The sequence below is a fragment of the Tetrao urogallus genome, assembly GCF_951394365.1.
Source record: "Tetrao urogallus genome assembly, chromosome: 24".
Lineage (NCBI taxonomy): Eukaryota > Metazoa > Chordata > Aves > Galliformes > Phasianidae > Tetrao > Tetrao urogallus.
Window position 1 is genome coordinate 4,688,355 of NC_136837.1, and position 11,423 is coordinate 4,699,777.

An 11,423-nucleotide genomic window follows, 5' to 3' on the forward strand; every position below is an offset into this window, starting at 1 on the left:
AGGCACTGACCGTGCCACCGTCCCTCCCCAGAAACACCCAGAGCTGGTTTGGCACAGGGCCGGACCAGAGGGCCACTGTGCTGCGCTGTTCCCACGCAGCTGGGTGTGCTCCCAGCAGATCTGCACAGCCCCGGGCTGTGGGGCTCAGGCTGCAGCTTGTGGAGCTCGGCAGCTCCGGGCACTCACATCAGCACAGCCTGTCTGGGCACAGCCCCATGGTGAGGGATCCCTTCCCCTGCTGCTGTCCTGCCTGCACCGCCTGGCAGCAAGACCTGACCCTAACCCTGACCCCAACCCAACCCCAGCCACCACGGGAGCAGCAGGGGACGGCAGGGTGGGGGGGCACAGGAGCCTGGCTGTGGGATGCTGGCAGATTTAAGGGGTTGTCTATGAACAATCTGTGAAGCTCTGTGCAGGATTAGTGTTCTCCCATATACTGTGTGGTCCCGCAAAACAAAGCAAAAAGAACAAAGCAGCAGAAGGACATGTTGGGGGTACAGTCAGTACAAGGAGTTGGGGGCCACAGTGTCACATTGCCATCCCCAGGGCAGCATCCAGCGGCGCAGCCGTGTCACCGCACCATCCCGGCATGGTGACCGAGGGGTCCCCTCTGCAGTCCTTGCACCATGTGGGGTCTCAGGGGCTTTGTGTCCCCATCCACATCCGATGTCCCATGGCTCAGCACCGCGCTGCTTCCTTCAGGTCAGCTTCACCCATCCCATCCCCTGTCCTGCAGGAGAGGCCGGGGGTCTCCGCCAGTCCACCATGGGCCTGGCCACATCCATCACCTTCGGGAGCCCCTGGTGGTGGCCCTGGCTGTGCCCTTTGCCCCATCGGTCCAAGTGGGCGCAGCCATGCCCTGGTGCCTCACTGTCCCGCCCCATGGCACTGGGGCCGGTGCCTGCACTGGCCTTCCTGGGGAGCCCCAAGGGCTCAGTTGCTGGCTGGGATCCTATTCTCTCCTCCTCCCACTGAGCTGAGCGCCGTCTCCATCCTGCTCCGGGGATGCTGCACAGCCACGCGCTGTCCCACTGCAGCTGCGTCGTACTGCACCACTGCGGAGAGAAGCACTGCTCACCCACCCGGCCCGTGCTGGGCAGGAGCAGGGGCAGCCCTGGGCAGCGTGGTGTCACCCCCACCCCACGTGCCAGAAGGCAGAGCCCACCCTGTGTCTTTCTGTGAGAGGGACGACATCAGTGCGTCCCTCTCTTGGGGTGCAATGGGTTGAAACCTGAGTGGCAGGGGAGCTGCACCGGGTGTCAGCAGAGCCCAGCCAGGGCAGGGGGGCGCGCAACGCAGACCCAGGAAAGGACCTCCCCCATCCTGGGGCCATCGGAGCACCTCGGGGCAGGATCCCACCACCGGTTCCCCATACCCCGAGCACAGCAGGGCCGTTACCTGCTCTGCAGCTGTGCCGTGCCCGCACCACCTGGATGGCCTGCTGGTTCTTGAAGCGGACGAGGCCCATGGTGATGGCTGCGTTCCAGCCCGGGTCCTCCTGGGCGCAGCGGAAGTCGATCTCGTGGCTGTCGTCCATCACCACCGTGAAGTAGATGTGCCTCTCCTTCCACTCCACGCACTCCACCGCCTTCATGCGGGCGAAGCTCAGCTCCTTTCGACGCGAGCCCTTGGGCTCGAAGAGCTGCAGCCCCTTCTCGGTCAGCAGGCACCGCTTCTTCTTCCAGAGCTGCAGCAGCCCCCCGCTGCGCTTCTCCAGCACCCCTTCCCGCAGCACCTTCTCGGGGGTCATGGCGGCTCCTCAGCTCCCGCAGCCGCGCATCCCCCGCTGGGGATTTCCACCCCTCCCCCCGCGGCTGTCGGGACCCCCGCAGCTCAGTGCCCCCCGATCGACCCCCCCCGGCTCTCACAGCGGGGCGGCAGCGACGGGACGCCCCATTCCGCCGTCCCTGCGGCTGAGCTCGGCGTCCTGCCCCATGCAGCGTGTGGGATCCCCGGCTCCGCGCTCCCCAGGATCTGTTGCTACACGCCCGGCCGCTCTCCCACTTGCATTCCATCCCCGCCTCGCCTGGCCCCTCCTGCTGTGCACCCTTCACGCCCAGGCGAAGCCCAGCCAGGCCCGATGCTGCCCCGCTGCACCCACCTGCACGATGCTTTCGGGGTGCCTGCGGGCGGGTGCAGTCCTGGGGCCCCGTGCAAACAGCCCAGGGCACGGCGTGGGCAAAGGCACAGCAGGGAGAGGACAAGATGTGGAGCTGCAGTCCTACGGGGCTGGGGGTTGCAGGGGGCTGCGGGTGCAGCACCGGATGGTTGCAAGGCTACGGAGGGCAACAGCACCTGCATGTGGAGTTATGGGGTGCAGTGCCAGCTGGGGCGGGGGGAGTTTTGGGGTCACTTCTAAGCCAGGAAGGGGCTGGGGGGTGCACTGGGATTCTGGGGAGCAGCACCAACAAGAACAGAGGGCTGTGCGTGCGGGGCTATCTGGGGCGGGGGGCTATGGGGTTCAGAAGCAGCCAGGACAGAGGGCTGTGGGGTGCAGTAGAAGCTGTAGAAGAGATCTGTGGGTCTTAAACATGGAGCTACAGGGTGCAGTGCTGCCTGGGCACAATGCTGTGGGTGCAGCACCAACCATGAAGGGACTGTGAGGAAGGAGCTGGGAGGGGAACATCTGCAGATGGAAAAGTCCATGCCACCATCCCAAGGCGGCTGTGCACCCATCAGCCCTGCACCCAAAGGAGCTGCTCCAATCCCTCAGCACAGAGCTCCTGTCCCCCTGCGCCCCCCCTCAAGGAGAACAATTTGGTGTTCCCAGTCTGTCCCACAGTGAAGACAGCATCTCCAGCTTCGTGTGACTGCGCTGAGCAGGGATGAGGCTGTGTGGCACAGCCTGGTCCTGCCGGAGTCCTCCCTCCCCAGCAGCAAAACACCGGCGCCTTTCCAGCCTGTCTTGTTCCCGACCACGACAGCTCCGTCTGTTCCCATGCCAGCCCCTGGCAGAAGCTGGCCCTGCTGTGCTGTGCCTGTGGGGACATCTGGGTGCATGGCACTGGCCATGAGCTGCTGAACAGAGCGATTGTTGCAGCACCCCGGGCGGATGGATGAACCCGGAGGTGCTGAGTGTGCAGAGCCCTCAGCAAAATAAAATAAAAAAGTCGAAAAAAGGGGACAAAAAATCCCCACGGAGCTGCACCGGGGTCACCGTCTGGGGCTGATGCCTGCCGGGGGCAGCGCTGGCAGCCAGCATGGCCAGGGGGCAAGTCTGCAGCGCCAGGAGAGGCACCTCATTATCCCTCATTAACAGGGCAGGGCCCGCTGTGCAGTCAGGAACTGGTTCGTGCTCCCCGAGGCCAACATCACCATGCTGGCACCGTTCCCCGCTGTCCCAGCAGCCCCAGTTTGGGATGTTGGGCACGGAGGGGGGTCAGCTCCGGCCCCGCAGGGCTCTGGGGGGAGTGGAGCAGGTGGGTCCCTGCAAGGAGCACACGCTCAGGGTTGGTGTACCCCAGGAATTTGGAAGCCAGCAGTCTGGGCTGTCCCTCCCAGCTCTGCTCCAGCAGGTGGGGATGTCAGTGATGCTGCTGGCCACCAACCCCACGGTCTCTTCCCTCGCCAGCTGGGGCTGCTCACTGCATCGCCACCTCCAGCCACCATGGGAAGATCAGTTTCCCACAGCCATGAGGTCACAGAGCCTGTCACCTCCCCTCTGTCCTCTGGTCCCAGACCCAGAGAAGGGTCTCATTCTGCTGAACCAGCAGAGCTCAATGCTGCAGCTCTGTCACCACCGTCCCAGGGCATCTCTCTGGACGCTGTTGGGTACCCCATCCCCATCCCCAATCCCCAGTGCTGCAGCCGCCAGGCTGCCATCAGGGCTGGGTGCTGCAGATGCAGCGCGTTGGGCAGTGCATGGGTACAGATGTGCAGACACAACCGTCCGTCTGTCCGGAGCCGTGCCTGGGGAGCAGCAGCCAGCAGAGGGAAGCAGTTGCAGCCGTCCCACTGCGGATTGGAAAGGACAGACGGCGAGGCTGATCCGTGAGTATCTCACGCCGGTCAAAGGAGAGAAGCACACAGCGAAAGCAAAGTGTTTCAGTGAAAACAAATTAAACCTGGAGAGCTGCCAAGCTGGAGGATCAGAATCCAGCAAAAAAAAAACAAAAAAAAAAACAAAAAAAAAAAGACGAAACACCCAACCCGGGAGTAGGTGAAAAGCTCAGAGCTGTTAGCACTGCTGGGCACGGCTGCCTGGAGCAGCGCCACGGAGCAGCGCTGATGGGTTTGGACGCGGTGTGCGCATGGCAGCGCCCGCGCGAAGCGCAGGAAGGAAACACTGCCTAGGAAATGGTCACACGAGGGGAGGGCAGGAGGGGCTGCGGAGCTGCAGGGAGAACCCCTCCGCTTTCATTGCAAGCTGCAGCAGCACCGCTTCCCGTCCTCCCGCTCCATCCTGAGCTCCTGGGGAACAACCCCGCAACCCCTCGGGCAACGCCTTGGGTCAGCTTTGATGTTTATTCCTTGCTCGGTGACACGGCGCAGCGCGGCTCATCCCGGCGGGACGGGCGACGCGGAGCGGAACGCTGGGAGCCTCACTGCGGGTGGGAGCGAGCTGTGTGCCCGTGCCGAGGGACCCGTGGTGGCAATGGGGCTCCCGCAGCTTCGGGGAGCGTAGGGTCGGGGCAGGGGAAGGCGCTGGTGCCGCAAAGCAGCAGGCGGGGATGGAGGAGGTGAGGGAGCTCGCTGCGGTGTGCGGAAACCCAGGGCTGGGCTGCAGGAGCCCAGGAGGAGCGGAGCGCGGCTCCTGGTGCCTCACTGCGAGTGGATGAGCGCCCCGGCCCCCTGCCCGAAGCCAAAGCCTTTGGGCCCGAAGTTCTTGGCGTAGCAACCTGCAGAGAGAGGAGGAGTAACATTAGGACAGTGGCACGAGGGCACCGTAGCAGTTCTCCTGAAGCAGAGCAGGGTTTGCCGTGTCTGCAACGCTCCCCAGAGCAGCTGCAGGGTCACCGTCTCCCGGATCCCTGCCCCATCCCCATTCTCACACCTCCAGGCCCAGCAGCCAGGACAACTGGAGGGGACCTGAGCCCAGGGACCCCCCTGCGACAGCCCCAAAGGGCAGGGGACGTGGCACAGACCTTTGCAGTAGATCTCCCCGTCTTTGTCTGCCAGGGTGGTGGACTCCAGGCTTTTGCCACACTTGGCGCAGCGGAAGCAGGACTTGTGCCAGGACTGAGAGACAGGAGAGGAACCCAGTCAGATGGTAATGGAGACGAGACAGCAAAGCTTTGGTACCAGGTGGGATCCCTTTGGAGGGATTCTGACCCTGGTTCTGACCCAAAGCCATCAGCAAAGGGGTTTGCTGATGGAAAGTCTGGCAAGAGCCCTCCTCCCCACCCTCAGCACAGCAAAGCCCTCCTGCCCCGTGGTGAAGACACAGAGGGGAAACATTGGCTCCTAAACTGAGCCTTCACCACCCCCAATCCCTCAACAGTCACTTCACAGTGCAGTGGGTGAAAAGCAATCGTCCTTCTCTTAAAACACAACAATAAATCCCCTGAGTTATTCACCAGGATCTGCTGCACCTGAGCCCAGGGGTGGCACTGGGGGGAGACAACTCCAGCTCTAGGGCAGCAAATCGACACTAAGAATGCAGGAATCAGCCAGCGTTCAAAAATAAAGCTCCCCCAGCCCTGCCAGTCCCTCCGGGGACAGATGAGCTCACGGGCCCCGAGCAGCACACAGAGCAGCCAGAGCCCTCACAGAGGAATTTAAATAAACGCTTTGGAAAACATCAAACCTTTTTTGGAAGAAAATGTGAAATTAGGGCTGGGGGAGGAGGTAGCTGAGAGTCATCCAGCGAACATTAGTACATTGAATACATGCTCTGGAATCCTCTCTGGTTTTCTCGAGCACAATTGCTTTGCCAGATTTGGGTCCCTGTAAACATCAACAACACCGGGAGGCCAAGAGCCGGCGCTGGGATTTTGAGGGTAACCGAAACGTGGCACATCCCTCACAGACCCTGCTGGAGCCTCAGTACGGTGCTGGAGGCTCCTGTGACTCCGTGCTTCTGTGCTCTGGGGACGAGCACCGACGGCGGGGAGGATGAAGTGCAGGGGTCGATGTGTGGGGCAGCACCAGTGCCACCAGCACAGCCCCATAGCTGAGGCCTTCCACCGTCCTGACCCCACAGCACAGAGGTGAGCCTGGAGCACTCTTGGGTTCAGAGCTGGGCAGGGATGGGGCCACAGGAGGGGATGCGGAGGGTCCTGATAAGGCTCCCCTTTAGGTGCCAGGGTTGCAGGGTGTGTGTGTGTGTGTGTGTGCCCCATCCGTACCTTTCCAGCTCCGATCACCTTCTCGGCTGCGTACACCGCTTGGCCGCAGCGCGGGCACCCATCGGAGCCGCCGACCTTCTGGGCCATCCTGGATGCGTTCGGGTTGGTGGGTCGGTGGGATTGGCCCCTGTGGACGGGAGGGAGCGCATTAACGGGGTGCAGGAACGGGAAGAGGAGGGCAGAGCTGTGGGAATGCAAATCCCAGCCCGATTTCGGAGGGGCTGTCAGGATGGCGTTGACCCCCGTGGAAACTGCAGCCCCACAGCTGTGTGCTGGGATGGGATGGGCAGCAGGGCTGGGCGATGGGGACGTGCCTGTGGAGCCCGCATGTCACTGAGAACATCAGAGCAGATGTGGGCCTATTGCCAGCCACGTGGCATGCCCAGCACATGGGAAGTCCCCCCTGAAGCAGGGAATCCATGACACTCTGCAGCTTGGGGACTGCTGGACATTCAGTGGGCTTTGCAGGGCGGTACAGCCGAGCACATCTGGACAGATGTGAGGGAGAAGGTGGACACAACATCCCCGATTTCAAAACAAGACTTCAACTCACTCTTCGTATTTGATTCCCAGAGACTCGCCCTTGTCGGTGCTCAGGGTCCCGGCGCCCATCCCGTACCCATAGCCCTTGGGGCCGTACTTCTTGCCATAGCAGGACTTGCAGTAGATCTCATCTCCATGCACAGCAACAGTGGTGCTGTCCAAGTTCTTCTTACAGACCACTGGAAGAGAGGGAGGGCCCTGTCAGCCCGTGCATCCAGATCTGCTCGTTAGCAGCAGAGAACAAGTCCTCACACGGGACAGCACAGCTCGGCTTTCAAGGAGCGAGGAAACCCCAGACAAGATCAGTGTTCAAAGGGAGTGCATGCAAAACGGCTGCAGATAAGGATCACAACAAGAACATTGTCTGGCTTTAAAAGGAAGCAACCACCAAGGCTACAAGGCTGATAATAAATAAGGCAGCAGCTCTGTTAACCTCACTGCTGCCGGAACCCTGGGTGGGGGCAGGTTTGGAGCCAGGACGGGGCACAAATCCTAAATTTCCCCACAAATCACACAGATACTCATGTCAATGTGCCATCCCAGGTCTGTGCCAGGAGAGGGGTTGTGCAGGGCACACTCAGCACTGCCAGCCAGGTGGGTGTCCCAGCCATGGGGTCAGCGTGGGACATAAGATGGGACACAAGGGGACAGCAGCAGGGCCTGGGGACCGCGGCGCTGTGCTCATGTCCCATTCTGATCTCATCCTCCACGTCAGCTCCCAACCCTTCCTGGCACACCGTGATGGGAGGGAAGCAGGAAACAAACGAGGCTCACAGCAATCTCCAGTGTTTACCTGCCCCGTTCGGAGCATGACGCCCAAGGCAGAGTCCACAGCGCTGGCAGCCAGCGCCAAAACAGGTCCTGTTACAGCTGCACCCCAGCCATCCCCATCCTGCTCACACGCCTTAAATGTCGACGCTCCCAGCAGCCCGTTTCGCTCCTTGCCAGCAGGAAAGTTCCTTGCCCTTTACCAATATCACAGGAATGCAAACACAGCTCCCTCAGTGCACTCAATCCGGGGGGGAGGCAGCGTTCCTCGGCCCTATTACTAAATATGGTGCTCCTCCCGCGTGGCCGCAGGCAACCCCACGCACTGCTGGAGGGAGGAGGTGGGAAGGAAGCCTGTGGCCATCTAAGGAGGGCTGGCAGGGTCCTGTGCTCACTGTGTGCTCCCCGTCCCCTGGATAGGGATTGGGATCCAGGCTGACGTGGAACTGTGCATCCCATGGCTCAGAGTGGGTGTCCGACGGATGGGCTGGCGATGGGACACAGCAGCCCAGAGCTGAGTAGGGACAGTTCTGCATTCAGAACCCACAGGGATGGATGTGGGGGCCGACACCAGCGGGTTCAAAAGGCTTTGTCCTAACGGTGGTGACGCCGATGGCATCTGCTTTCCTCTCCCCCCACGCTGGGTGGCTGCAGCCTTCAGTCCCCGCATCCACTGCTCCTCGTCTGCCCCAACCACTGTCATGCAACAAAAAAATTCCTTCCCAGTCTGCTTCCTAGAAATCAGCCCCCGGTTTCTGCATCGCAGAAATTCCAGCACACCGCACTCATCGCATGAAGAACCCTTTGTTTTTCTAAGAACAGCTGAGCTGCCCCACAGAACAGCCAGACAAGAGCTGCTGCTGTTCTGAGGCCAGGCAGCCTCCTTGCATCACACTTCTGCCTGTGCTATTGCCTTAGCTGGACCAACGCCACGCAGTCAATCAGCACTCACTCCCGGAGCTGATCTCCAGTTTAATGCACTGTGGTAGGTTTGGCTCCTTTCTGATTATTTCCTTGGCAAATCAGCTCCCAGTGTTTGTTTTTCTCTCCTAAAGATAGTGGCTTCACATTCCCGAAGGGGCCCAAGAGCAGTGCTGGGGAAGCTGGAGGAGCTCAGAGCAGCTCAGCAGCACGGGGTTGGGAAGCAGGGCTGGGGAGGAGCCCACTGGGACAGGCAGAGCTGCCAGGCACACGAGGAGCAGGATGAGGTCCTTCTGCAAAGCGTGAGGATGGCAGCCCATGTCGTGGTGCTCTCCCTGGTGATGTGCTTCCACGAGCAGATGTGGGACAACCTTCTCCCTTCCCCACGGCGCTGAGCTCCTTCCCTTCCCCAAGCAATGTCTCCTGCCTGATGTTTTGGCTCCTGGAGGCCATCTCACACCAGACACGGGGCAGATCATACCCCAGCTCCCAGCAAAGCAGTGCGGAGGACCAGGGCCAGCACTGCAACGTGCCACCTCCTGTCTGGTGGGAGCGCCCAGCTCATGCTCCAGCCTTCAGCATCTGAGGCACCTCCAGGGACAGGACCTCAATATTCCCTGGTGCAGGGATGCAGTATGGATGCTGGCTAAGCTCAGCCCTGACATCCTGCGGTGCTCTGGGCTGATCCGTGCTTCTTCAGCCTGGAGGACAACAGAACACCTCCACACTGCTCCTGCACCCTGGCTGCTTGTAGGGGAAACCCACTGAGCATTGACATGCCTCATAAACGTTTATATATACAAACAGGACACAAACTGCTGTCAGGGAGTGGGGCGAGGGGAGGGCAGTACTCACTGCACAAGAAGCAGGACTTATGGAAGCTGCTGCCTTCACACTGCACCTCCTCAGCGAAGTACACCGCCTTCTGGCACACGCCACATTTCTTCCCTCCACCCCAGTTTGGCATCCTGTGGGGAGAGAAGGGGCAGAAAATGTTTGCACTGATTCATAATGCTGCTGAGGAGCAGAATCAGCAGAACTCAGAGTGCCCACTTAGAGCATCCAGCGGGATCAGCATCCCAGGTCCTGGGAGCTCACGGCTCTGTTCTGAGCAAGGAAAGGGAGGAAGAGGAGTACGAAGGCTGGGACACGGGGCCAACACCTGAGCACTGACCTAACCGACCATGCAGCTCCCTGGCAGCATGTTAATGCTTCTCCTTTGCTCTCCTCTTTCCTGAAATGCCTCTGGTGAGTGATGAGTAGCCGCCTGATCTTCAAATGTGCAGATAATCCCACAGTGAGACAAACGGCGAACACACATGGCTGAGCTCCAACCCAGCCTTGGTATTTTGAAGGCTGGGGCAACGGAAGCCTCAAGAAACTCAAAGCCAACAAAGGGGAGAAGCTGAGGGTAAGGAGGCCAGTAGAAGGACCACAGGCAACCTCAGGTGGTCACAAAGACATCAGAAGCAAACGCTTGCTGGAGGTGCTGGGTGATACGAGGGTCTGAGGGTGCTGCAGGCTCAGCCCCACAGCCAGCTGTGTGCAGGACAGACACACAGACAGTGCAGGTGTGGGGCTGGAGGAGGAGGCAGTGCAGCCCCAGGGGTGTCGGAGCTGTTTGGGTGTGATCACAGCAGCCAGGAAGCCTTTCCTCAACGCCCTGCAGGCTGGGCTTCCTACCCAGGGCACAGCGGTGCCAAATCCCTCCCTTCCAGCCAGCTCACTCCAGTCCCAGCCCTTGCATTGCCTTAAAAGGACACAAAGTGTTTCTCTGGAGAGTGTGTTGTTTTGTTATTTCCTCCTGGCAGAGCTCAGCAGGGTTCAGGAGCTTCCTTAGGGGGCAGACAGAGGAACCACCGCACCTCCATCAGCCCCTCACCAGGGATAACACAGGGCTGCCTCCGACGCTGCCTCTCAAAGTGCCCCATTCCACCTGAAGCAGGACAGCTGTCAGGCCCCACTGCTGCATCCCACAGGCTCGATTTCAGGGTCCCATAGCCCTGGATTTGGGGTCCCACAGCCCTGGTTTCAGGTCTCATAGCTCATTTTGTGCTCAGAGAAGATTGCTAGGGAACAGGAGATTCAGGCTGTGTGAAAAGTGGGGAGATTTTTTGCAGTGAAAGTATGAATACAAGGAAAGGCAGGAAAGCACTGGCGCTGCCTGATATTCACTCTTGATGCAGGATTGTTACATGGTCTGGCAAAAGGACAAGCAGTAGGTGGGAATCACAGTTCCTGGGGTGAGATAGCTGCCTTCCACTTCAGAGAGCAGCTGGCACAGCCATGATGTGAGCAGGGAGAGAAGGAGACGCCTGAAGAGAGCAGAAGGAATCAGCTCATGGAGATGGGTGGGAAATGGGCAGGATGGAGCACTGGGAACTGCATTCAGGCCATGGGGATTCAGCCCCAAACAAATGGCATCGTGTATGGAGCAGCTGCCACAGCACCATGCATGGGAACAGCCCTACAAGAGGGGGACTGGCACTGTGCTCCTGTACCCCCATGTCACAGCAGTGACATAAGGAGACTCTGGGATGCCAGTGGTGTAACTGGGGATAAAGGATGATACAGTGATGCTGATCTGGTGAGAGAATGGAGTCCTGAGAGCAGTGAGTGCTGGGATGCAACAAAACACTGAGCATCAGCGCAGACACCAAGGAACAGAGCAGCAGCTGTGCTGGAGCTGAGAACTCCGGGAGCTTTGCCTGAAGAGGAGGGAATCAGGGGGGGATCCGAAGTCAGGAGCGACCCTCACACACACACTGTGCCCCCAGGTCCTGCAGTGGGACGTTGGGGTACCACTGCTGCCCATCTGAGGTCTGTGGCAGGGAGGAGCAGTGCTGTGCCACCCTGCTGCCACGCGCGGGTATCAAGAGCGCAGAGCTGCCTGCTGCTGCCTGA

At 60.3% G+C, this 11,423-nt stretch overlaps 2 protein-coding genes across 3 annotated transcripts; both read right to left on the reverse strand.

Moving 5' to 3' along the window:
- Positions 1-933: 933 nt before the first annotated feature.
- Positions 934-1,750, reverse strand: PHLDA3 (pleckstrin homology like domain family A member 3; the record flags this gene model as incomplete). The annotated part of the gene is made up of 2 exons (XM_079546490.1): positions 934-1,055; positions 1,399-1,750. 2 exons carry the CDS (start codon positions 1,748-1,750, stop codon positions 934-936), a joined length of 474 nt encoding a protein of 157 aa, XP_079402616.1.
- A 3,011-nt stretch (positions 1,751-4,761) lies between these two features.
- On the reverse strand, positions 4,762-9,486 carry CSRP1 (cysteine and glycine rich protein 1; the record flags this gene model as incomplete). Of its 2 annotated transcripts, none has more annotated exons than XM_079546486.1 (5): positions 4,762-4,838; positions 5,085-5,178; positions 6,306-6,414; positions 6,841-7,009; positions 9,375-9,486. In XM_079546486.1, 5 exons carry the CDS (start codon positions 9,484-9,486, stop codon positions 4,762-4,764), a joined length of 561 nt encoding a protein of 186 aa, XP_079402612.1. The 2 variants fall into 2 exon arrangements, with proteins under 2 accessions (XP_079402612.1, XP_079402611.1); XM_079546485.1 differs by having other exon boundaries at positions 6,288-6,414.
- Positions 9,487-11,423: the final 1,937 nt, after the last annotated feature.